This window comes from Lampetra fluviatilis, chromosome 5 (assembly GCF_964198595.1).
Source record: "Lampetra fluviatilis chromosome 5, kcLamFluv1.1, whole genome shotgun sequence".
NCBI classification, from domain to species: Eukaryota; Metazoa; Chordata; class Hyperoartia; order Petromyzontiformes; family Petromyzontidae; genus Lampetra; species Lampetra fluviatilis.
In genome coordinates, this window is record NC_136279.1 from 17,979,393 (window position 1) to 18,004,472 (window position 25,080).

A 25,080-nucleotide genomic window follows, 5' to 3' on the forward strand; every position below is an offset into this window, starting at 1 on the left:
AAAGCCCCTGGAACCCTCTGGAGGGTTCGAGAAGGGAGGCGCGGCTAGGGCGGAGCCAAGCCGCGCCGAGAGGAATAAAAGCAGCGGAGAGCGAGAGCTCCTGGCTGCGGGTTCTGGGATTGGACTCGTCTCGTCGTCACTGTCGTCGTCGTCGCCCTCGTCACTGCCGCCTTCGCCCGATCATTGCGCGGCCGGACAGCAGTTGGCTGTCTCGGTCAACACCGTCGGTGCAATGTGGACAGGGTATTGTCTGGGACGGGCTGTACGTCAGCGTGGTCGTGAGAGAGGAGGCCGGAGGTGGTGGTGTGAACAAGATAATAAAGAGAGATGGTGCCTCCTGCAACTAGTGTGTGCGCCACACACCACACGCACGCACACACCGGGAGGAAGGAGGACACTACACTTGTATGCCTTACTCCCTGCATACTTATCTGCGTACTTGTCTCTGTAACAGCCTGTGCACATGCTTGTGTAACTGCCCGTGTACCTCTCGAGTCCATCTATCCACCCACTTGCCTCTGTTTTCCCATCCGCAGGGCACCAGATCACACCGTTTCTGTACCTCTGCATCCCCCATTTAGCTGTACATACATACCTGTCTTTGCAACTGTCAGTCTACCTGTCGATGGTAACTCCCTCGCCTTGTATACGGGGAGTTGTGGGTTTCATTCTGACCCTGAGACCTGCTGTATATTTGGAGTTTGTATGTTCTCCCCGTGGTCGCGTGGATTTTTCTTTGGGTCTTCTGGTTTTTCCCTCCACATTTAGAAACGTGAGTTTAGAGTATTTGGCTGCTTTAAATTTCCATGCGATAAGCCACTTCATTGAGCTATCATTTGTACATGAGGTCGCTTCTAAAAAAGAGCTATATGGCTCAGTGGGCCTTACCTGGTAAAATAAAAACAACAGTTCTTAGTTTACCTGTCCTCTGTGTACTTCTGTTTACCAATCCAATCGCCTGTCTCCCTATCTAGGGGGTGCAGTGGTGGTGCAGTGATTTGCGTAATCCGCGACGAACCCATGCAACTCGAGTTCAAACCTCGCCACGGCTAACGTTCATGGCGAGGGATATCTGAACCGGTCCTGCACCCAGCCCTCCCTTTAGCATTCTACACTCACCAGTTTTCTGATGTATGGTCAAACAACTTCTAAATCCCATGTGGCATGCATGGGCAGTCTTTCATTCCTCAGTGAAATGACAGAGAGCTGTACACCTCCCCCTGTTTGTCAGTATCTGTGTCTACCTGTGTACCAGACTTTATACCAGTCTATCAGTCTGTATGCCAATATGCCAGTCTGCAAGCCTGTGTTCCCACAAGCCCTCTCACCGCAGACGGTCCCTGTCGAGGTTCTCCACGATGAGGTTACGATCGTGCACGATCTTCATCAGCTCCTTCAGCAGCTCCTGCTCGTGTGCTGGATCCTTCTCCGCCTCTACTCACACACACGAATACACACACAAAGACAAAGATCCCCCTGTATGGCCTTAACAGACTGTAGGAGCAAGTTCTGTTAGCGAGCACCTATGAAGACGGGAACGGCACACGAGGAGGTGGGTGGCCAGTAACCATGCCCGGCCGCCTTTGTCTCCATAGTGGCGATGTTTACACACTGCACCAGGAACTCATTTGAGGCTGAGTCGACCTAGGGGAGGCCCAGGACCGGTGCAGATAATCGTCACTGGTGTTGGCCACGAGCGGGAATCGAACCCGGGTCGCTGGGTAAGTAGCGCAGCGTGCTAACCGCTACACGACCGCTCCCCGAGTGCACACGACCACACATACACAAGCACACGCACGCCCGCACATGCACACATTCCACGTGCACTGCACGTGCTGCGTGAACCGTGCGCATCTCACCGGGTCGCCCCATAATCCGCCGGATCTGGTCCTCCACCTCGGCATGGCGCTCCTCCAGGATCTGCTGCTTGGAGCTGCACACGAGACATCATCACCATCGGCATTCACCAATATTGTCGGCATAAATGAGATCATCAGTATCAGTATCTTCACTATCGGCATTGGTGCCATCATTAATGTCAACATCTCCATCCTTTCCAACAACTTGGCCACCAACGTCATTATCATCGTCGGTACTATCACAGTCATCGTTGCCACCATCATTGTCATTATCACTATAAACTGCTTTTTGTGTTTTTTTTTTGTCCTTTCCCCGCACCTCCGATTAGCACGGTTGGCTACATACAGTGCTAAAGAAGGTCAACATACGTACATACAATCGCACTCTAATTTTGATTATCTTCACTGTTTTATCACCCCCATCATTGTGATCACCATAATAATTGTCATTGGCAACATCAATGTATCTCCTTTTTATCTTTCACCAATGCCTATTTATCATCATCATCATCATCACCAACTGTGGAACCATCATCGTCGTTTCTACGTCATCATCATCTGTCCCAGTAACCAACCGGAAGTAAAACATTTCACATCCGGCACACCACATCCATGACTGTGACTCCTGCCAGTCACGTGCCACTAAATCCAGTCTACCAGCGACCTGGAAATCATTATTTTAGAAATCAAGCCTCTAATTTCAATCATCAATCATCATCGTCGTTGTCATCGTTGTCACCACCACCGTGCTGGAGGGAGCCTTACATGTATGCCAGCTCAGATTCTTTTCGCACAAGCAGGTTCTTTTCTTGGATGAGTCGGAACCAATTGACGAGCAGCTCATCTTCGCCATCTCCTGCACGCGAGCACGCAGCGCCCATCAGCACACGTACACACATCTGTGTGTGTGCATGTAGTGTGTGGATGTGATGTGTGTGTGTGTGCAGAGCGGTAGTGCAGTGGCTAGCGCAGTGTGCTAAGAACCCAGCGACGCGAGTGAGAATCCCGCTCACGGCCAACACCAGTGACGGTCATCTGAGCCTCCTCTAAGTCGACTCAGCCTCAAATGAGTACCCAGTGCAGTGAGTAAACATCGCCACTGGGGGTGACAAAGGGGGTCGCGCGTGGTGCTGCCCACCCACCCCCTCGTATGCCGTGTTGGTCTCCATAGGTGTTCGCTTATAGCGCTTGCCTCAACAGTCTGTGAAAGGCTATAGGGGGATCTTTGTCTTTATCTTCGTGTAAATAAGAGGCTGGAGCAGTGATGCAGTGGTTAGCACCCAGTGCTACAAACCCAGCGACCTGAGTTTGATTCCAGTCCATGACTATCATCACAGGACAGTGATATCTGAACATGTTCCTGGGCATCTCCTCGGCCTACTCAGCCCCAAGTGAGCATTTGGTTTAGAGTGTTAACATCAGCACTGGGGAGACAAAGGTGGTTGGAAATGGTGCTGGCCACGCAACCATCTCGTTCACCATGCCGGCTGTAGTAAGTGCTTCGCTGCGAACAGGCCCCAACAGCCTGTGTAGGCTTCGTCTCGTGTGCATACGCACATGCATCTGTATGCATGTGTATGTATGTGTGGGGAGCGATAGTGTAGCGGTTAGCGCGCTGCGCTATGAACCCGGCGACCCGAGTTCGATTCCCGCTCACGGCCAACACCAGTGACGATTATCTGAACCGGTCCCGGGCCTCCCCTAGGTCGACTCAGCCTCAAATGAGTACCTGGTGTGGTGTGTAAACATCGCCACTAGGGAGACAAAGGCGGTCGGGCGTGGTGCTGGCCACCCACTCCCTCGTGTACCGTTGCGGCCTTCATAGGTGCTCGCTAACAGCACTTGCCTCTACAGTCTGTTAAGGCTATATGGGGGATCTTTGATCTTTGATGCACGTGTATGCGTGTGCGTGCGTGTACGTGTGCACGTGCGTTCGCACCTCCCTCGCAGCTCCTCAGCTCTGCCTCCAGCAGCACTCCCCTCTGCTGCATCTCATCCAGGCTCAAGCAAATGGAGTTCAACTCCGCCTGGATTTGCTCCGGGGGCATGTACGTGTCCGGCTTGCGTCGCTGATGTCACCAAGGGAATGTAGAGGGTAGGGGGGGGGGTTAGGGTGGGGGGGGGGGTTAGTGTGGGGGGGGGGGGGTTAGTGTGGGGGGGGGGGATTAGTGTGGGGGGGGGGGGGCATGTGTTTGCATATAGAAGCACGTTTACCCCTGCTGCTGCAAACGTCAAGTCGTTTCTTGAGAACCAAGCTTATTCGAGACCCTGGCTTCATTTGCAGCACACAGCGCAGACGAGATATTGGTTGCTCATTGTCACGTGACCATGTTTATTCTACGTTCAATTGAATATTGAATTTAAGTCAGATTCTATTTTAGTAACGGATCTTCCTTGATTAGCTGTCTCTGCAGTGTGAGTCTACAGCTGTCTGATCTGTCTGCTGTTTGGACAGCTGTCTGATCTATCTGCTGTGTGAACAGCTATCTGATCTGTCTGCTGTGTGGACAGCTCTCTGGTCCGTGTGCTGTGTGTCCAGCTGCCTGGTTCGTCTGTTGAGTGTACAGCTGCTATAGCCACATGTCCTGCTTATTGCAGGTTTCTGCAGAAAATGTGTTTCCATTCACTATCGCAACCTGGGACAGCGTGGGCACTGTAGTACCGTGTGTTGGGTGGGTGGGGGCATGGGGATAGTTTACCGGAGTGTGATTTGGGGGGTATCCATATCCCGGAGCCGGATTCTTCTTCCAGAACGTTTTTTTGGGGGTCTCGGCGGTCTTGGAGGGAGAGCCGCCACGACCTGAGTGGAGCGGAGGTTGGGGTCAGAAACGGGGTCGTTGGCAGTGGACGCATCGGCATGCACTCATCTCGTGTCTTGATACAACTACATGTCAAGACGCTGTATAGAAACAGTGTGACATGCACACACGTGTAGATGATATGTTCTAGAGAAGAGATATGGTCATGGGTAGAAGATAAGCAGATGGTCTCGAGCCTCCACGTAAATAGGGGCAGGGACTCTTCTCTCGTGAAACTCCCAAAGCTGCTGGGGTCCACGGTGGCCATGAGATGGCAGTACAGCAAGTTGATTCGTGATTTGTCCGTGGCAGATTCTTCAATGAGCAAAACACTCATTGAAGAATTGGCCCGACTTCCCAAAGTAGGACTGTGCTGCAGTTGACACTGTTGAGACATGGGAGACAAGTCTGCTCGTCAGGTGACATTGTGAGACAGTAGCAGCTGTGGTTTCCACCAATCGTGGCACACCACATCGCCACGGAAAGCATTACACGTCAGAGAAATATTTAGGACGGATAATAAATTGCGTCTCACTTCCTCTCGTCTCTCCCCGGGCAGCGATGGGAGTGTTTGCCGGACGGTTTTAGTGGGGGTGCGGGCAGAGTCCCTGAATCAGTGCACGCATTCCTTGTGTCACGGGCATGATCGGGCTTGTCTGTCCGTCCATTCGAATCGTCTGTTTATCCACATGTGCCTCTGTCCATCGGGGCTCTGTCTGTGGTTCTGTCGGCAAGATCTGCTTGTATGTCGGTCCATTCATCCGCCCATCATTTTGTTTGTTTGTCCATCTGCCTGTATGTGCATATATCTGTTCGTCCGAGCATGTCTTCATCTGCATGTCCATCTACTTGTCAGGTACAGCCTGTCTTGCTTTCCTTCGATTCATCTGTGTTTCTGTCTATTTGTTCGCATGCCCTGTCCTCTGCCCGTCGATCTGTTCGTTCGTCTGTTCCTCTATCCATCTGTCAGTCCGTTGTCTGTCCCTCTGTCATGCCTGCCTGTCTGTCTGGCTGTCTGCCCACCCCACCAACCCCCACCAACCTCACTCACGACCCCACCTCTGTGGGCTTTTCATTGAGGTCACGTGTGGCACCGCGCACGTATTCTTAGAAGGCTGGGCCGGACAGTTCACGTGTTTTGGCTACCGCTTATTTATAGCCGCTGTTCACAGGGGGCAGATCAAACCCTCGAAGCGCGTGCAATCCTTTGTGATTCGCTGCTGCGCACGTCCTGGCTACGCTCCAGTGTGTGAAAAAGAGATGTCTACTGGACAAGACCTTTATACTCTTAGTTTTTTCGGTAAAGTCACGTAGGTAAAAAATGAAATAAAAATTAATGCAAAATAAAATAATAATAATAAATAAAAAATCACGACGTTTCGGAGGCAACACAAGTTTCCGTCATCAGGTGGGACCGTCACAGCCAGATTTGCTGTATCAAGTGAACTGTCCGACCCTCAAGTGATACAGCAAATCTGGCTGTGACGGTCCCACCTGATGACGGAGACTTGTGTTGCCTCCGAAACGTCGTGATTTTTTATTTTTTATTATTTTATTTTTATTAATTTTAATTTTATTTTTTACCTACATGGTGACTTTACCGAAAAAACTAAGAGTATGAATCCTTGCAGTCACGAAAGCTTCAAATCTAGAATTAAGAGCTTTATAGCCCATTGGATTCCTCCACTTGTCAATCAATATTCTGATTTCCAAATCTGTGTGGGTAAGGGGAAGGCGGGTCAGACAGTCGGTTGGTTGGGTGTGTATTTATGTACGTTGGACTTCTTTCGCACCGTACGTTACCAACCGTGCTGATCGGAGGTGCGGGGGGAAGGACAAGAAACGAAACACAAAAGCAGTTTCTGAAGAAATCAGTTTTCAATCTAGATGATTAAAAAGTGCATAGCTCCAGTGGCTTGTTTATATCGGAGGGAAGAACATTCCGGATGGCCGCAGAAGCACATTCGCAAGCGCGCGAAGCGGTGAACGTCTTTGTTCGATGGGCAGCTGAAAGCCGCCGCTGTGAGGATGACGACCGGAGTTCTCGTGGTAGTTCATGTCCCTTGACGAGATCAGCGAGTTACTGTGGTTCATTTTTCGATTTAAAGCTTTCGTGACTGCAGGGATTCATCTTCTTGGTTCTTTCGGTAAAGTCACGTAGAAGGGAAAGTAATAAAATAATAAAAATAAAACATAATAAAATTTCGATTTAAAGCTTTCGTGACTGCAGGGATTCATCTTCTTGGTTCTTTCGGTAAAGTCACGTAGACTTTACCGAAAGAACCAAGAAGATTACTGTGGTTCATTTGTGGCAAGCACTTTTTATGCAATGAGTGCGACACTTTGTATGCAATGAGGGCGAGGGGTACGTAAGTGGGCTAGCATATGCTGGTGAGGCATTCTAGAATCCCAACCATATGCCAGATGGTGTGTTAGATTTGTCAGCGTACGGCAGTGTAGCGGTTAGCGCCCTGCACTATGAACCTGGCGACCTGAGTTGGATTCCCACTCATGGCTAACACCAGTGACAATGATCTGAACTGGTGATGGGCCTCCCTTAGGTCGACTCAGCCTCAAATGAGTACCTGGGGTGGTGTGAAAACATCACCACTGGGGAGACAAAGGCAGCCGGGTGTGGTTGCTGGCCACCCACCCTCGCGTGCGCCGTACCGGCCTTCATAGGTGCTCGCTAACAGCACTTGCCTCAACAGTCTGTTCAGGCTATACGGGGGGGAACTTTGGTGTGCCAGTGAGTGCTATAGGTGAGTGGGGTGAGTGAGTGAGTTAAGAGTGTTAAGTAATTAGGCAAGCATGCTGGAAGTGTCAAGAGCTAGATGTGTGTCAGTGCGCAAGAGGTGTGTCAGGTGTGTTCAAGTTATAGAAGTGTACCAGATATGTGTGGGGTGTGTCCGGGTGAGTGTGTTGGGTAAGTTACATTAAACGAGTAGGTGAGCGAGTATGTCAGGAGTGTTCCGAGTCACTGTGAGCCGAGTGTGAGTGTCTTATGGTAAATCGAATTAAGTTGTTAGACAGGGAGGAGAAGTGGCACAGTGGTGATACCGAATGACTGACTTGACTCCCAGCCACAGTGGCGAGTGATACCTGAAACCAGCCTTGTCACCCTCCCATCACCCAGGCCTGTCTCCAGCTCCTCTCAGATGGGGGGGAGGGGAGCAGCAGAGCTATCGTGTGGCTGGTCACCATCACAGGGAGAGATTCACCGCTAAAGAGTGTGAGTGAGCTTGGCCGGGCCAATTAGCACGATTGGCTATGCGCGGTGTGAATAAAGTTCAACATACACACACACACACAAAGGGATATTTGGTGGTGCAGCGCCACAAGTCGTCGCCGAAAATGATGATGGCGATGACGATGGCGATGATGAAGATGCCGGCGATGATGGAGATGCCGACGATGATGGGGTGGTGACGTGGCCTGGCGGCAGCGCGTTCGCTCACTGCTTTCTGCAGAGGTTCACAGTTCAAATGGCGTGGCTGCCCTGACTAACACTGCGTGGACGTTAAAGATCCGTGACGTCGTTCGCACGAGCAGTCCATCGCGTGCCGGCGTCGTGCTCAAAGATTTAGCACATTCTAAAGATGACACGAAAATGATTCAGTTGGAGCGTACACACAGCAATCATTGACCCCCCCCCCCCCGCCTCCGCCGCCACCAAAATATTTTTTTTCGGGACCCTCCTGACTCGGTGATGCTTTTCTTGGGTAGACGCGCAAAAGAACACAACGATAGCAACAACGATGGGAAGAGGTGGTTGCACCTTTCGTGTCTCCGTGCCCAAAGAGAGCGGAGCCTGGAGATCCCGCCTGGGGCGGAGAGACGGGCACCTCCCACTGCGCCGTGCTGCGGTGGCCGCCACCATCAACCGGCCTGGCACACGCACACGACCACACGAGGTCACACACAACCACACAAAGTCACACACAACCATAAGTAACCACACAAAGACACGAGCAGGTACATACAAGTACATACATAACAACCACTGTCGGTTGCCACCAAGTGGCGGTGCCATCACCACGGCGCTTGTGCCAGGCTAGGTGCACCTTGAGGTACATAAAAACACCTATACCTAAACACACACCCTTAAGAGGCTGTTGGGGCAAGTGCTGTTCGCGAGCACCTATGATGGCTGGCAAGGCACACGAGGGGGGTAGGTGGCCAGCACCACGCGCGACCACCATTGTCTCCATCGTGGAGATGTTTACATGCTGCACCAGGTACTCATTTCAGGCCAAGTCGACCTAGGGGAGAACCAGGACCGATATTGGCCGTGAGAAGGAATCAAACGCAGGTCGCCGGGTTTCTTAGTACATCACGCTAACCGCTGCACTACCGCTCCCTCTACACGTGCACGCACGCTCTCACACACCCACACATATTTTCACACGTACACACCCAATCGTACATTCATTCATTCACGGGCTGATGAAAGGGCCCATATATACACATACACAAGCACGCACGCATGCACATAAGCACGCACACACTGCCACGTACAAACAACAAAGACAAAGATCCTCTGTATAGCCTTAGCAGACTGTTAGGGCAAGTGCTGTTAGCGAGCACCTATGAAGGCCGGCACGATACATGAGGGGGTGGGTGGACAGCACCATGCCCGGCCGCCTTTGTCTCCCGAGTGCCGATGTTTTATACCCCGCACCAGGTAATCATTTGAGGCCACTTAGGGGAGGCCCAGGACCAGTTCAGATAATCGTCACTGGTGTTGGCCGTGAGCGGGAATCGAACTCGGGTCGCCAGGTTCGTTGTGTGGCACGCTAACCGTTACACTACCACTCCCCCTACACATGCATGCACACACACACATATGCCCACACGCAACTCTCTCCGTTGGTAACAGGGCTGTTAAACGGTAACCGGTAACCAGTTTTGGAATCGATAACTGGTTCTGAAAGCGAGAAACCGATAATTTTTTCCAGTGGAATTTTAGGAGCTAAAACCCACACACAGTGTAACTGGTGTTAGCCAATAATCCCAATGGCGAAAAAAATTACCTGCAAATTACTTAATTGGGTGAATTACACACAGCAGTGCAACATTGCCACCAGGGGATGGGATCAAACCGGCGACCCCTGGATTGCGAGTGCAGTGCGCTGCTAACAATTTACACCACTGTGGTGGCAGCTGCCTCCAGCTTCTCAGTACAGAAAGTAAAATGTTTTTATGATTGTGGTAAGACGTATCTATGTGTGGCAAACCGGTGATGCAAAAACAAGGAATGTACCAGCCCCAAGTGGGTAATAATGTTATTTGCAGGTGGAGCTATTCAGCCATGTCCCAGAGATCAGCTGAATTCTTCACGATTCAGTGGCAATTTGATTGAAGAATCACATCTTGAAATGTTTATTCTAACACTGCGGTGAATGTAGAGGCTGGCCTCTTGCAGAACATCCCAATAACCACCCCCATTCTACGCCGTGTGGCTTAAAACCGGTAAAAATAAATTAGCGACATCTATTTAACTTCCATTTTCGTGCCGGGCCTGACCGTACACGCGGGTGTGGGCGCCGCACGGTGGTACCAACCTCGGCTGCTCGGGGATGGTGACGGTGATGGTGACCGACTGAGCCTTGCCACTCTCCGGGACGAACGTGGTGGTGCCGGAGGCAGTGCCGCTGGGGGCCTTGGTGGCTGCCGGGGTCGTGCCACCAGCGGTGGCGGTGGTGCCCGCGCCCGCAACCGGAGTGGGCGATTTGGTGGGACGTAGCTTCACACCGAACGCGCCGGCACCGCTCTTCGACGCCGAGGATTTTTCTGGGAACCCGGCCGGCTGCCCAGGTGTTGTCGCCTTCCGCAGGACGATGTCTGCAAGGGGACAAACTTAAACTCTCAGCAAGGGACAGGGGAGCAGGAAGTAAATATGGAGAGGTCATAGAACAGACAGCAAGGGGCATTGGGCACATGTCATGGGGCAGAGGACGTAAGTTGTGGGGCAGAAAATAAACTATTTAGAATTTTACCAGGTAAGGCCCACTGAGCTATGTAGCTCTTTTTCAGCAGTGACCTGGCCATCACAAATGACAGCTCAACGAAGTGGCTCATCATCACGTGGATATTTATAGCAGCAAAGTACTCAAAACGCACGTTTATAAATGTGGAGGGGAAAACCGGAGGACCCGGAGAAAAATCCACGCGACTACGGGGAGAACATGCAAACTCCAAATATACAGCAGGCGTCCAGGTTTGGATGGAACCCATGAGCTCCTGTATACCAGGCGAGGTAGTTAACATCTCGTGGGGGACGAGACTTGAGTGATGCATGCGTCTCCTCCCGATCCTCTGTAAACTTCACGAAATGTAACGGTTCAGGGGTCATAGTTTAGCAGTGATCGAACAACTTAAAAATAATTAAACAAAAGTCGTGTCCTTACAGGTTCGCTGAAGGAGAGAACATGCCTGTTCGGGAGATACAGCAGGGCATAACATTTGCGCGATTTCAAACGTCGCCGACTCGTACAAGCACAATACGGTGCGAGCGTCTCACCCGCGTAGATGGAACCGGGAGTCTTCACGGAAGAATCGGCGAGCGAAGCCACCGGAGAGCGGCTAGTTCCGGCGCTGCTGCTGCTGCCGCCACCGCCACTGACACCGGTGGCGCCCGTGCCAAACCTCGTCCTGGTGGGAGACTTCTCCGGAGTGGCACTGGGCGTGTATTTGGGCACGGGAGACACTGACGACTCCCACTTTGACGGCACGAGCTCGGGGATGGTGCGACGTGGCAAGGGGATTGGCGTGTGGCCGGCAGGCGTCACCGTGGGGATCTCGCCCGAGGTTGTCGAGAGGTTACCGGAGGCCGGCGAGCGTTTCCTGGAAGTTGGTGAGAGTTTTCCGGAAGACGGTGGTGAGAGGTCGTTGGCTGTCGGCGCCACCGTTGACTTCTGCCCAATCGGCAGGCGCCTCGCTAGGAGCTGCCGCGCGTTCTCCATGGCCTTGTCTCTCTCCTCGTATCGCTTCTTGTCCGAGCGCGGGGAGGCGGGGGTCCCGCTCCGGCCCGAGGTGGGGGTGTCCGAGCTGCCGCCACCCGGAAGTTTCTGCTCAAACCTCTCCCAGCCCGGCGCCGTCTGCCCCGACGCTGGCGTCGACAGGAAAAATGTGTCCCTGGCCTCGCTGGTGCGGCTGTTCTCCGGCACGGGCGACGCCGTGAGACGCGCGGTCGGGCTCGGGGAGGTCGCGCCGATGCCCCTGCCCTCTCTTGCCGACGGCGTGGTCGGCTGAGAGACGGTGGGGGTGGCCGTGGCGTTCAACTTGCCGATCGTCGGCAAGTCTCGGCCTGGCGTGGCCCTGCTGCTGCTGGCTGTGCTTGGTGACGTCAGCCGAGAGGGCAGGAAGCTGGTACTGCTGGTGGTGGAGGTTGCGCCGGGAGTGGTGGTGGTGGCGGCTGTGCCGGTAGTGGTGGTGGTGGCTGTGCCGGGAGTGGTCGTGGTGGCGGTGGTTGTGGCTGTGCCCGTGCCGGCATTGATGGTGGTGGCGTAGATGGATCTGGCCCGGTGGTGCTGGCACACATAGGTTCCCGGCTCTTTGCCCTCCTTGTACGTCCCCGGCATGAGGGTGTTGCTGCACTCCTTGCATCTGGTGGGGGGGGGGGGGTTAAGGGATAGGGGTCGAGGGACAGAAGGGAAGGCAGCCGTGTTAGAGACAAAGAGACGCAAACAAATATAGGGGGGTAGGTAAAGAGAATTACCGAGGGTGAGAGAGACCGTGAGAGGAATTGTGACGATTCTAATAATTACATCATTGATTTAGGACCACCAATTTCTTTTTTCGAGGAGTATTTTTGTGCGTGCGGGAAAACTGGAGCACACCGAGAGAAATACATGCAGACAAGGGGTTGCAAGGGAAATCACAGCAACCCGCTTGCTGTCCTGCCAACTGCTGCCCACGTCATAGCCCGACAGGCGAACAGTATCCATAGCGTGCAAGCATCTCTATGCAACCCATCAACCCGAGCCTCTAGGGTGCTGCATCGTGGTGTGGTTCATAAGCTTTGTGTGGTGGCACTCCCGTTGTGCACGAGAGGGCGGGAGACCATGGTAGAGAGATAGAGAGGTCAAAGACCAGGAGGTCAATCGAGAGACAGACAGAGAGATAGAGAGGGGCATGGAGAGATAAAGAGAGAACGCACACACATAGATATGGGAGAGAAAAAAAGACAGAGAGAGACGTGGAGAGACAGGATATTTTGAGGTAGTAAAGCAGGGGGAGAACAATGAGAGAAAGGGGAATTGTGGGTACAGGAACAAGAGTGTGAGAAAGACGGTATGTATTTCTGTATGATCTTGATTTGAAGTTTTCGTGACTGCAGGAATCCATACTCTTTGTTTCTTTCGGTAAAGTCACGTAGGTAGAAAATAAAATAAATCACGACGTTTCGGGCTCAACACAAGCGCTTGTGTTGCGCCCGAAAAATCGTGATTTATTTTATTTTATACCTACGTGACTTTACCAAAAGAATCAAAGAGTACCATTGGAACCTCATTTGCCAGTAAAAATTATGATAATTGGTTTTTTACCCTTTTATCTGGCAACAAAACTGATACCTTTTTTACGAGGAGTCATGTTTGCAAAAACCACAATACCTGCAGTCATAATGCAAACAAAAAAAAGGGATCATCTGGTCCAACCCATGTGAGACTCGGGTGTGGACCAATCAACTTTAAGGACAGTGCATACATTATCCGAGTTATGTTTTTTGTTTGCATTATGACTGCAGGTATTGTGGTCTATGCAAACATGACTCCTCGTAAAAAAGGTGTCAGTTTTGTTGCCAGATAAAAGGGTAAAAAACCAATTATCAACCAAAGAGTATATATGTGTGTTGAACCTCTTACACACCGTACGTATCCAACCGTGATAATCGGAGGTGCAGGGGAAGGACAACAAACTAAACACACAAAGCAGTTCTAAAGAAATTCGTTTTCAATCTAGATGATTTAAAAGTGCATCGCTCCAGTGGCTTCCTAATATCGGAAGGAAGAGCGTTACAGATGGCCGCAGAAGCGCATTTAAAAGCGCGCGATGAGAGAGGGAGAGAGACAGAGAGAGAGAGAGAGAGCTGGGAGACACAGAGATATAGAAGGATACAAAGGTGGTGAGGGTGCAGCGGAAGGAAAGTGAAAGAGAAATTGCGGGAGGCAGAGGGGAAAGTGAACAAACGAGGGTGGAGAAAGGGCAGGGACAGTGGACGTGCCACCGTTTACGGGATTTTTCGAAGCGATTTTCATTCCCCCCGCCCCCGCTGAAGAAAACAGAACAAAAGATGAAGAGTGTGCAAAGGGGCGTGGGAGGAGACGGCGCGCACTTGGCCTCGCGCCTAGAGACGGACAGACGAAGACTCGGGTTGAAGAACGTAATGCACGTTAGAGACGTCACGTTGACTCGCGTCGCCCCACAATTTGTGCGGCCGCCACATCCGAAGCTGCATTTCCATGCCGGCGCCGCTTTGTGGATTCGCAAGAGTGAGTCTGGGCGAGGACACTGACCGTACAGCCAATGGGGACAGGAAGCACGTTTCGATTTGAAGCTTTCGCGACTGCAGGGATTCATATTCTTGGTTCTTTCGGTAAAGTCACGTAGAAGGGAAATAATAAAATAATAAAAATAAAACATCATATAATAGTATTATATTTTATAATATATTATTATATTTTGTTTTATTTGTATTATATTATGTTTTATAATATAATACTATGTTGTATTTTTATTATTTTATTATTTCCCTTGTACATGACTTTACCGAAAGAGCCAAGAATAGGAAGCATATTGTCGAGGTCACGGAGGAAAGAGTTAGGTTGTTTGGGCACGTGTTGAGAAGAGACGATGACGATGCACAAGAAGGACTTTGGAGACTTGAGACCAATTGACTCACACAGAGAACCAGAGACTCGCACAGAGATCCACAGACTCACACAGAGACTCACAGACTCATACAGAGACCCAAAGACTCACTCACACAGAGACCCACAAACTCACACAGAGACTCACAGACTCATACAGAGACTCAGAGGGACCAACAGATTAACAAAAACACCCACAAACTCACACAGAGCCTCACAGAAAAACCCACACACTCACACAGAGAGATTCACAGACTCACACAGAGACCCGCTGGAACGAGGTATGAAGGTAATGGATGCGAGGAGAGAGGAGCAACAGAATATGGAAGCACATGGAGAAATAACATCAGAGTCGCGGATCTCATGCGAGTGTGACTTACGGCTTGGAAGAAGTCTATGGGTATGCATTTCTCTATACAAGTCTAATGATCACGTAAGTGTTGATCGTGTAATAGTTGCTCTTCATTGGTCATGCAAAATCATCATAGTCATTACCGTCATGTTATTTGTGTGTGTGCGAGTCTATTGGCGTCTACGTAAGTGTACGGATCTCTGTGTAAAAATTCTGGACGTGATGAGCGCAGAGGCACAGAATGAGATGTGCAGGCAGGGAGAGAAATAATAGGGGCAGTCGACCCCCACGTAAACAGTGGGACTTTGGTTCGGAAGAATATTCTGACAGTCAGCGACATTCCTTTCTGCAGCCGTCGCTACCCCCCCCCGCCTTGTGGGGACCCGTGCGTCTACGCTGCCCACGGGGCTTCCAACGGGGTGGGTGGAGGAGGGCCGGGACCTGGGGACGGGCTGTGTGTCTCAGAACGAAGCTGCGAGTCGAGCACAAAGAGCTCAAATGGACAAACGAAAAGGAACAGAAGTTGAAATAAAGCCCGCGTTGTGCGAAAGATCGCGGGGGCGTCCGGTAAAAGTTGTGTGGTTTGGGACGGGCGTGGGGGCAGGGCAGGGAGTGGGGGAGATGCGGGTAAGGAGGGGGGGTGTGGGTTTTTTTTGGAGCGCCGATGGTCCGTGCTGTGATTTTCCACGCTTTTCATCTTTTCGTCTCAAAGTACCGCGGCCACCGCGTGGCCGGTTGAACGGGCGACACGGCACCATGCCGAGGAATGTGACAGTGGAACGGTCAAATGTACACATGCACAGACACACACAAGACAAAGATCCTCCGTGTAGCCTTAACAGGCTGTTGGGGTAAGTGCTGTTTGCGAGCACTTTTGAAGGCCGGCACGGCACACGAGGGGGTGGGTGGCCAGCACCACCCTCGGCCGCCTTTGTCTCCCTAGTAGCGATGTCTACACACCGCACCAAGGTACTCATTTGAGGCTGAGTTGACCTATATACAACAACCGTCATTCACCAGGAAGTGGCGGTGACGTTATCAAGGTGTTTGTGCCAGGCTATGTGCACATACACGCACACACACACGTACACAATTGCACTTGCACACGTGCGTCATACTTATGCGAACACACACGTACGCGCACACACGTACGCGCACACGCGCGCCCGTTGGAAAAATTCCTGTGCACACACAGTTGCACATTCAGGCGTGTGCAAGATTTCATGCACAAATCTCAGCCCTCTTCACACCCTGAACAGAGAGGTAAAGTTTGAGCAGAGAGGTTTCTGACCAAGTGCTCGCTAACAGCAATTCCCCAAACGCTCAGTTATAGCCTCTGTCTTTGTGTTGGTGTACATGGGGAGCGATTGTGGAATAATAAAATATATTTTCTGTAAGGCGTAATTCAAGCAAAACGGCAGCTCATGACGCCGTACAAGACAGAAGGGCAAAACAATAAACACAGAAAGAAGGTTGCACATCTCAAGCCACATGGCGCACCCCAACCATCGTCAACTCAATTAAAGGCCGACGTAGAGAATAAGGCTTTGAGATGGAACTTACATCGTGGAAGGGGCTACGTCTGATAAATATGAAGCGTCGGGAGTGCGTTCCACACCGTGGGAGCTGCAGATGTCAAGGCGTGCCCACCCACTCGCGGAGTGGCCAGCGGATAACGCGACCAAACCGGCGACCCGAGTTCGACTCTCTTATACGAGTACCTGATGTGGTGTGCGATCATCAGCAATGAGGAAAAAAAGGCGGCCGAGTATTATTCTTATGTGCCATGCTGGCCTTCACAGGTACTTGCTCACACCACTTGCCCCAACAGTCTGGTAAAGGCTATTCGGGGGATCGTTGAATATTTGTTTTGTCTTTATATGACAAAACAACTCAACGGATTCATCAAAAAAACACTGCCTTCAAAGGAAAAAAGCAAACAATCGGTGACGTTTCGGGCAATGGCCCTTCTTCGCAGCACATAGAGGTAGAGTCAGATGTGTGTGTGTGCTACAACAGTCTGTTAAAGGGTACAGGATAATTTTTTTAAACTTTATACAGGTACGCATGCACACGCACGTCACCCACCGCCTAGACCAGTTGGGTGAGAATGTGTGAAGTGGCAGCCTCCCTGCCCACGGTAGCCACAGGTAAACCAAGCAAACACAGCTCCCGGAGGCTTTTAAGGTGAGGGCAAGAGGGAAGAGGGAGGGCATCTAGCCCTAAGCTAAACCCTATCTATATTTGAGACTCACAACCTCGAAACCTGTCCTAGCTCCAAACCTGATCCTAATCTGATTACAAACGCGGATCCTAACCCTAACCATAACCCCTCAAACTAACCCTGATACGAACCCGAACTCTGATCCTAACCGCAACCCTGATACTAACTGATCCTAATCCTTCAACTAACCCTGATCCTAACCCCAACACGGATCCTAACCCTAATTCTGATCCTAATACTGTCTCGGATCCGAAGTCTGACACTAATGCTAACTCTAACCCTAATATTAACAGAACAGCCCTAGTACTAACCCAAAATCTACAAAGGTGTGTGCCTAAACACTGATTTGTGTAAAGGAATGTGACCCTCGGTGCATGGCCAGGTGCTCGCCCCTGTGTGATGGGCAGGTGAACCCACAGGCCAGAAGACAGGTGAACCCACAGATGTGATCACAAATGGGCTTTCCCAGATTTTAACACACAGGTGGACAGACAGGTGCATGTACAGGTTTGAGCCCAGGAGAACACACAAGTTAATACGCAGGTGAGCACACAGGTCAACACACAGATGCGTGTCCAGGTGTGAGCCCAGGTGAGCACACAGGTCAACACACAGATGCGTGTCCAGATACACACACAGGTTTGTGTTCGGATGCACACTCAGGTGAGCGAGTGTTACAGGTGTGAGCCCAGGTGAACACACAGGTGAGCACACAGGTGCGTGTCCAGATGCACACACAGGTGAGCGAGTGTTCCAGGTGTGAGCCCACGTGAGCACACAGGTGAGCGCACAGGCGCGTGGCCCAGGTGTGACCACGCACCTGAAGCAGTTGTGGTGGTATAGGTGCCCATCCACCAGGTGCCTCTGCACCAGGTGCACGCGTAGGCCGCACATCGTACACGTGGAGCCCTGGGCTGCGGGGGGCGCCGCGGCAATGGCGACGGTGGGGGGCGCGTGGACGCCGGCGGGGGACCCCTCCCCTATCGATGCCAGAGAGCCCCCCGGCCGGACGCGCGCGGGAGAATGGCGCTGAGCTCCCGCCGCGTTACCCTGGCGACAGGAAGGAGCGCTCAGTGTGTGTGCACGCCTGTGCTCGCAAGCAGAACTCGTCCCAACAGTCTGTTAAGGCTAATGGCGGAATGTTTGTCTGTTGATGCGGGGAGTGGTAGTGTAGCGGGTAGCGTGCTGCGCTACGAACCCAACGACCTCAAATGCGTACCTGGTGCAGTGTGTCGGGCGTTGTGATTGTCAACCAACCCTTTATGTACTGTGCCGGTCTTCATAGGTGCTTGCTAACAGCACTTTCCCCAACAGTATGTTAAAGGTTATATGGGGGATCTTTGTCTTTGTGTGTGGATACATGTGTGGATACATGTGTGCATGTGTACGTGTTTTGTGTGTACATGTACATGCACTAGAAATTATATATTGCTATTATTTGTATTGTTATTGCAAGGCTTCTTTACCCAGGAGAGCCTCACCGAGTCTCATGACTCCTTTCTAAAGAAGGTCATGCCAGGCTTTCGCAGCAGCGGGTGATGCGATCGCTATGTAATTCCCAATTTGTGGGGCGAGTTTGCAAATTGGCCAAATTTGGACCACGTACATGCGCTTGCGAGTCTGTCCGTATGTGGCTGCCCGTGTGCGTGCGTGCGTGCGTACGTGCATGCGTGCGTGCGTGCGTGCGTGCGTACGTGCATGCGTGCGTGCGTGCGTACGAGTGCTGCCCTTACCTTGAAGACGTTCTCTTTGTCCGCAGCAGACGCCGCGGGGGTCGGCTTCTTGGTGGACGGCTCGGACTCCGCAGGACCCGACGGCCTCTTGGTGGCTCCTCCAACTGAATCGGGGACAGAGGCAGAAACACGTGGAGAGACACGTGGAGAGACACAGGCACACAGAGAGACAGACATACACGCAGAGAGGCAGAGACACATGGAGAGACACAGGCAGACAGGCACACAGAGAGACAGACACACATGTAGAGACACACGGAGAGACACAGACACACAGAGAAACAGACACACATGTAGAGAGACAGAGACACGCGGAGAGACACAGGCAGACAGGCACACAGAGAAACAGACACACATGCAGAGGCAGAGACACATGGAGAGACACAGGAAGACAGACACAGTGACGCAAACAGTGAGAACGATTCTTAGGGAGTGTGCTTACAGGGCCCATGGGAACCAGTTTTAGATGATGAATCGACGCATGCCCATCATTAACTGCGCTCACTCAGCGTAGAACAATTGCGTAGGTTCTCTCGCGCTCACAAAAAGTGCCACGGACTGCGCATAGGCGAATAAATAAACTATAATTAATTCATACACACGTTATGTGAATCATTTAAAATTTCTCCCCTCTCTCTCTGTTGTGAAAAAGGGTCATTGACCGGACCATGAACGCATCGTATAGGTCTGCGGTAAGGAATTGTTCGCGACGAACGTGGCAGTTTTTATTTACTAAACGCTAACGTTACACTGCAGCCAAGGGAGCAAACGAGCAGCACAAAACGACAAAAGTTTACAAAATCAATCTTGGAATTCAAAATCAGAATATTGATTCATACTGGAGGAATCCGATGAGCTGTAAAGATATCTTTCAAAGATGTCCAGTCGGGGCGGGTCAGAACGTTACAACAATCAACGATAAACAAATCACTTTGAATTGAACCGTGACCCCCCAGATAGTAGTCTCTCGCGGCCCCGCTGTGCTTACTCGGGGCACGGTCGTTGAAGTAGTTGTAGTACTGCGAGACGTAGGTGATGACGCTGAGACGGTCGGGGACCCGCATCGCCAGCATGTCCTCGGCGTCCAGCAGCGCCGGGATGCCGAGCTCCCGCTCCGCCACCGAGAACGCCTGCACACACATGCACATGCGCATGCATACATGAGCATGTTGATGATGAGAGATTCCCCCCCCCTCCCCCTCGAGGCAAGGTTGGGGGGTGCCGCGGTGGCTAGGAGATGTTAACTACCTCGCCTGGTATACAGGAGGTCGTGGGCTCGATCCCAACCCTGATGCCTGCTGTTGTATATTTGGAGTTTGCGTGTCTCTCTCTCTCTCATCATCATCACGGTGGCTATGAAATGTTCACTACCTCGCCTGGTATACAGGAGGTCGTGGGCTCGATCCCGACCCTGATGCCTGCTGTTGTATATTTGGAGTTTGCGTGTCTCTCTCTCTCTCATCATCATCACGGTGGCTATGAAATGTTAACTACCTCGCCTGGTATACAGGAGGTCGTGGGTTCGATCCCGACCCTGATGCCTGCTGTTGTATATTTGGAGTTTGCTTGTCTCTCCCTCTCTATCATCATCATGGTGGCTATGAGATGTCACGAAGGATGACAGGTGTTTTATTTTTATGTTAATTCAACATTGTCATGGCAGGAGCCAGTCCATCCATACTATGCAATGCATTTAGACACTGGCTGTACTTGATTCGGACACGTGTGTGTGTGTGTCGGGGAACGGTGGCATAGTGGTGAGCGCACTGTGCTCTGCACTCGGTGGTACCCGAGTTCGATTCCCGCTCACAGCCAACATCAGTGACGATGAATCGCTGTACACCGCCACCAGAGGGTCAACAGGCGGCCGGGCGTGGTCCTGGCCACCCACCCCCTCGTGTGCCGTGCTGGCCTTCACCGGTGCTCGCTAACAGCACTTTCCCCAACAGTCTGTTCAAGGGTATATGGGGGATCTTTGTTTTTGTCTTGTCGGCGTGTGTCCTTGGGAGCACAGGTGCATATGTAAATCTGGGTTTTTCCCCCCACCCGCCGCCGCGATGAATGTGAACGCCTCTTGAGACCTCCCCCGGTGTCTGTAGATACGTGAGAGAATAATAAATAACCAATAAATCAACGTAACATTTAACCCCGTCCTCCTGCGACTATCCGCCCTGCGGGACCGGTGTTCTAATGAGCCGGCAAAACACCGCGAGCCGGTTTTGAGTTCGCCAAGTCTCATCAGCAGGGCCGTGTCCTTGCGCGGAACGCATCCCGCCGGTCATTTCTGCCTCGTAGCGGGGCGGGTGGGAATGTCCACTCCCCTCCTCCTCCTCCTCTGTGGACCAGAGGTCGTCTCATAGGTAGCTCCGCGACATCCGCATCCTCGGTCCGTTCTTTTACACGTTGGGTTCTTACATTGCGCTCTGAGAGTTGCCGCCGGGTACTTCGGTCTCCCGACACGATGCCGATAGAACAAATCGGGATGAAATTGGTGGTGGTGGGGGGGGGGGGAGGGGAAAATGATCAAATAATATATATAATTTAAATGCCGCTGGGGCACGAGAGAAGCCGAGAGGTGAACTCACGCACCAGGTGGTTGTTTTTCAAGACGTCTTCCTGCTTCAGGGAGTGGAAATCTCTGCAGGGGTGTGGGGAGGGAGGGGGCCAAGATGAAGAAATCAAGATCAAAAAGTCGTCATGGCCAAAGCCGTTGATGCCACCAACCACCACCACCTCATTTCATTGCCAACGCGTTTTGCCCTCCGCCACATCCCGCAGCTGCTTCAGGGCAGACACGCATACGCGACCACCGAGATCAGCCCTAACGGCACCCACCCTCCCCTCTCCCATCTGCTCTTAGGTCTTCTCTCCCCCTTGTGTGACCGGATTTGTGGAGACCACTCCCGATGCCTTTCTTGGTAACCAGCCCACACCCCATTATGCACATGTGTCCCACGCACAGCAACTGTTTAAGACGAACTATATGAAGATATACAGGATAGGTAGATGTCATAGTATGCCCTGATACGTGAGCGGACATGTGTGTACGTGTACAGCACATAACACAAATACGAAGGTCGGATGTGCGCATAGACTGTCGAGTTAAATTCTGTCGGTGAGCACCTTTTAGAGCTGGTGTGGTGCACGATTGGGTGATGCGATATGCAATTTTTGACACACAGACACATGCACATCCCCGCACATGCACCTGCACAGACACACACTCTCATACACGCTCCCCCGTATTGCCTGAACAGACCTTTGGGACAAGTTCGGTTAGCGATCATCTATCAAGACTGGACAGGGTACACGAGGGGGTGGGTGCACAACGCCACGCCCGGCCGGGTGGTACATTGCAGGGCCGGTCCCAATGCACGACACCCAGAAAAACGCACATTTACAAACCTGCATGCAATCAGGCGTGACATGTGGCAAGGCACGCACCTTCACACGCATGCACGCATGTATGCACACAACCCCGATGAATGTCGGGCCAAAATAGCTCACTTAAACCAAAACATGTCGATGATGACAGCTGATACCTGGGCAGTGCCAACAGGATTGAGAGGGTGTAAGAAGGAACCTTCATGAGCACTGAGCCATTGTCCACCCACAGTCAACCGCCTGTCAACCCTGCTCGCTTCTAATAACCATGGTTCCAATGTTTCAGCCATGAGAGTTAAAGGGAACTTCCGGTCCACGACCAAACGGCACTGAATGTGTCCGATCTCGTTGGCTCTTGGAAGCTAAGCAGGCTTCCAGCCTGCGTAGTAACTGGATGAGTGACCACCAGGGGCTTGCCAGGTGTTGTAGGTGTGGGGCTGCGAGGTGTGGCCAGGAGGTGGTTAGTGCCGAGTGTTGCTCCCTTGTTACGAGTTGTGAGTATTATCCGGGGGTTTCCGGCTTCCTCCTACACGAAGCCACACTCTCATTAACTGAAATCGGTCAACCTTTGCAATGTCGTAGACTAAGTGATACTGTCATGGGTAAATGATTGACAATATTATTGTGATGTAATCGAGCCTTCGAAGCCTCGAGAATAGGCCTAAAAATCAGCAGCCACCCTCATTTAACCCGGCGGATTTGTCACTGCGGTCGGAGTGTCAACTCGCACACGGAATGTCATGGGTTCACATCAAGTCCAGGGTTTAACTCAGTCCATCATCATCATTATTAGTATCACTCTGGGGTCAATAGTACTACTTTGAGAATTCAACAGTGATCGTCCTGCGTATATACATAGGCCACTTCCATGGCAAGTTGGAATGTCAGCCACTGGTTCAGGGCAGCACAGATAGGCTGCCCCATATCTGCTTGAGCTGGAAAGATTCTGCGTCTATAATAAACAACGTCTTTCTGGTGGCTTATCTATCAAGGCAAGTCACTTGCACTGAACAGCTGTTTTTTTCGACCAAGTCACAAGGTCTGTTTCCCCGTGTTCAACTTCGCATCGGTGTGTGCGTGTGCAATTTTAAACCAACTGAAAGGCTGGGGCCATGTAGCCCCGCATGCCCAGCTACGGCATGTCCAATAATGTTCTGTTTGGCCGGATAGAGGGTGCCAAACATGCTAATTGGAGGTTCCACGGAAGGAAAACAAAATAAATACAAAAAGCAGTTCTAAAATAAATAAGTTTTTTTCTATCTGTATTTAAAATTGCATAGCTACAGTGGCTTTCTAATATCAGAAGGAACATCGTTGCAGACGGCCGCAGAAGCACATCACAATGAAAGCGCATCTTAGTTCATTAGAGTTTGCGTGGTTTATGCTCCTTGATGAGATGAACAAGGTATTGTGGTTAATTTGCGGCAAGCACTTTCTGTGTAATGAGCACGACCTTCAAATGTTATCGTTCGGCAACCGGAAGCCAATGCAGCTCAGCGAGCGCCGATGATGATGATAACGACGATAGACTCAAATGATCCCATGACCTAGATTCAAACTCGTGACCTTCCGATTGCGAGTCAAACACCCGGAACTTCGGGATCATGAGCTTCAGTTTCATGCAATGGTAGTAAAATGCACATCGGTTAACTCAAGGGTTGCAAATAATCTAATTCGAGTAAAATACAGAAAAGTCCTTGCCCATCACGGTGGGTGTTATGTTCCTGAAAATAGCTGCAATCGGCAGATCTGCGATCCGCAAACTCCAGAGCAAATGGGAATGCTAGAGTATGGTTCACGGTTCAAAATACCCCCTCCTTTTGCTTTATGTTACCTGACATTAACCTAAACATGAAACGGGAAGTAGTTTTAAAATAAAAATATGATATTTTCTATAGTATAAAACTTAACTTGCACGGTAAAATGTATAGAATGAAAAATTGTAATTTAGCGCACATTAATGTACTTCTACAGGAAGAAAAATCGCTGGTGGCTGAACCTCACTGCCTCACTGCATGCTGGGAGCAACACGTGAACTTGGACCCACGATGGGCTGCACGGGAGACGAGAGGAGACGGTGCCGTGTGTACTTCCGCCGCGGCGTAATCGCGAGTGGCGCAGTCACAACGCGTGCAGGAATCATCTTCTTGGTTCTTTCGGTAAAGTCACGTAGAAGAGAAATGATAAAATAATAAAAATAATACATAATAAAATAATTCTCACGACGTTTCAGCCACAACGCAAGCAGCCGTCCTAAGGTGAAGACCAGGTCAGGTGAAGACCAAGTCTGTCGGGGAGACAGCGTCATTCAGACGCTGTCCCCGACAGACCTGGTCTTCACCTGAGGACGGCTGCTTGCGTTGTGGCCAAAACGTCGTGAGAATTATTTTATTATGTTTTATTTTTATTAGTTTATTATTTCTCTTCTACGTGACTTTACCGAAAGAACCAAGAAGATGAATCCCTGCAGTCACGAAAGCTTTAAATCGAAGCGTACAGGAATCTCGCGGTCAACCGCGAATGGTCGAGCCACAGGGGCACGCGGTCAACCAACTACGTCAATATATGATACAAATGGTCAAATCTGCGACGGGCAAGGTGTTGGTGCACTTGAGTAGGCGTTGTAGCGGCAATAGTGGCAGACTTGAGACCGACTTCGACAAAGAGTCATCGGCAAAGCAGGTTCTCATGAACCGATACCACACGGTGCCCTGTCAAAATGGTATTAATTAAAAAAAACTATCACAGGATGAGCTGAAAACGTCAACACACGACGACGAGACGCAAAGTATGTTGGCCGCGAGGCATCACGGGGGGGAGAGAGAGCAAACAAGCCCATGAGCGGCCCGAAAAAAGTT

General features: G+C 51.2%; 1 protein-coding gene across 2 annotated transcripts in view; it reads right to left on the reverse strand.

Moving 5' to 3' along the window:
- The window catches only part of MICALL1 (MICAL like 1), a 47,648-nt gene that overhangs the window by 2,886 nt on the left and 19,682 nt on the right, over nucleotides 1-25,080 (reverse strand). For both annotated transcript variants that reach the window (XM_078857036.1, XM_078857037.1), the window contains exons 3-14: nucleotides 21,428-21,476; nucleotides 19,827-19,968; nucleotides 18,839-18,942; nucleotides 17,926-18,155; nucleotides 11,181-12,265; nucleotides 10,222-10,501; nucleotides 8,436-8,545; nucleotides 4,559-4,659; nucleotides 3,799-3,928; nucleotides 2,625-2,715; nucleotides 1,860-1,933; nucleotides 1,329-1,434 (exon numbers count right to left, since the gene is read on the reverse strand). In XM_078857036.1, the coding sequence (XP_078713162.1) occupies nucleotides 1,329-1,434; nucleotides 1,860-1,933; nucleotides 2,625-2,715; nucleotides 3,799-3,928; nucleotides 4,559-4,659; nucleotides 8,436-8,545; nucleotides 10,222-10,501; nucleotides 11,181-12,265; nucleotides 17,926-18,155; nucleotides 18,839-18,942; nucleotides 19,827-19,968; nucleotides 21,428-21,476 (2,502 nt within the window). The remainder of the gene's footprint in view (nucleotides 1-1,328; nucleotides 1,435-1,859; nucleotides 1,934-2,624; nucleotides 2,716-3,798; nucleotides 3,929-4,558; nucleotides 4,660-8,435; nucleotides 8,546-10,221; nucleotides 10,502-11,180; nucleotides 12,266-17,925; nucleotides 18,156-18,838; nucleotides 18,943-19,826; nucleotides 19,969-21,427; nucleotides 21,477-25,080) is intronic.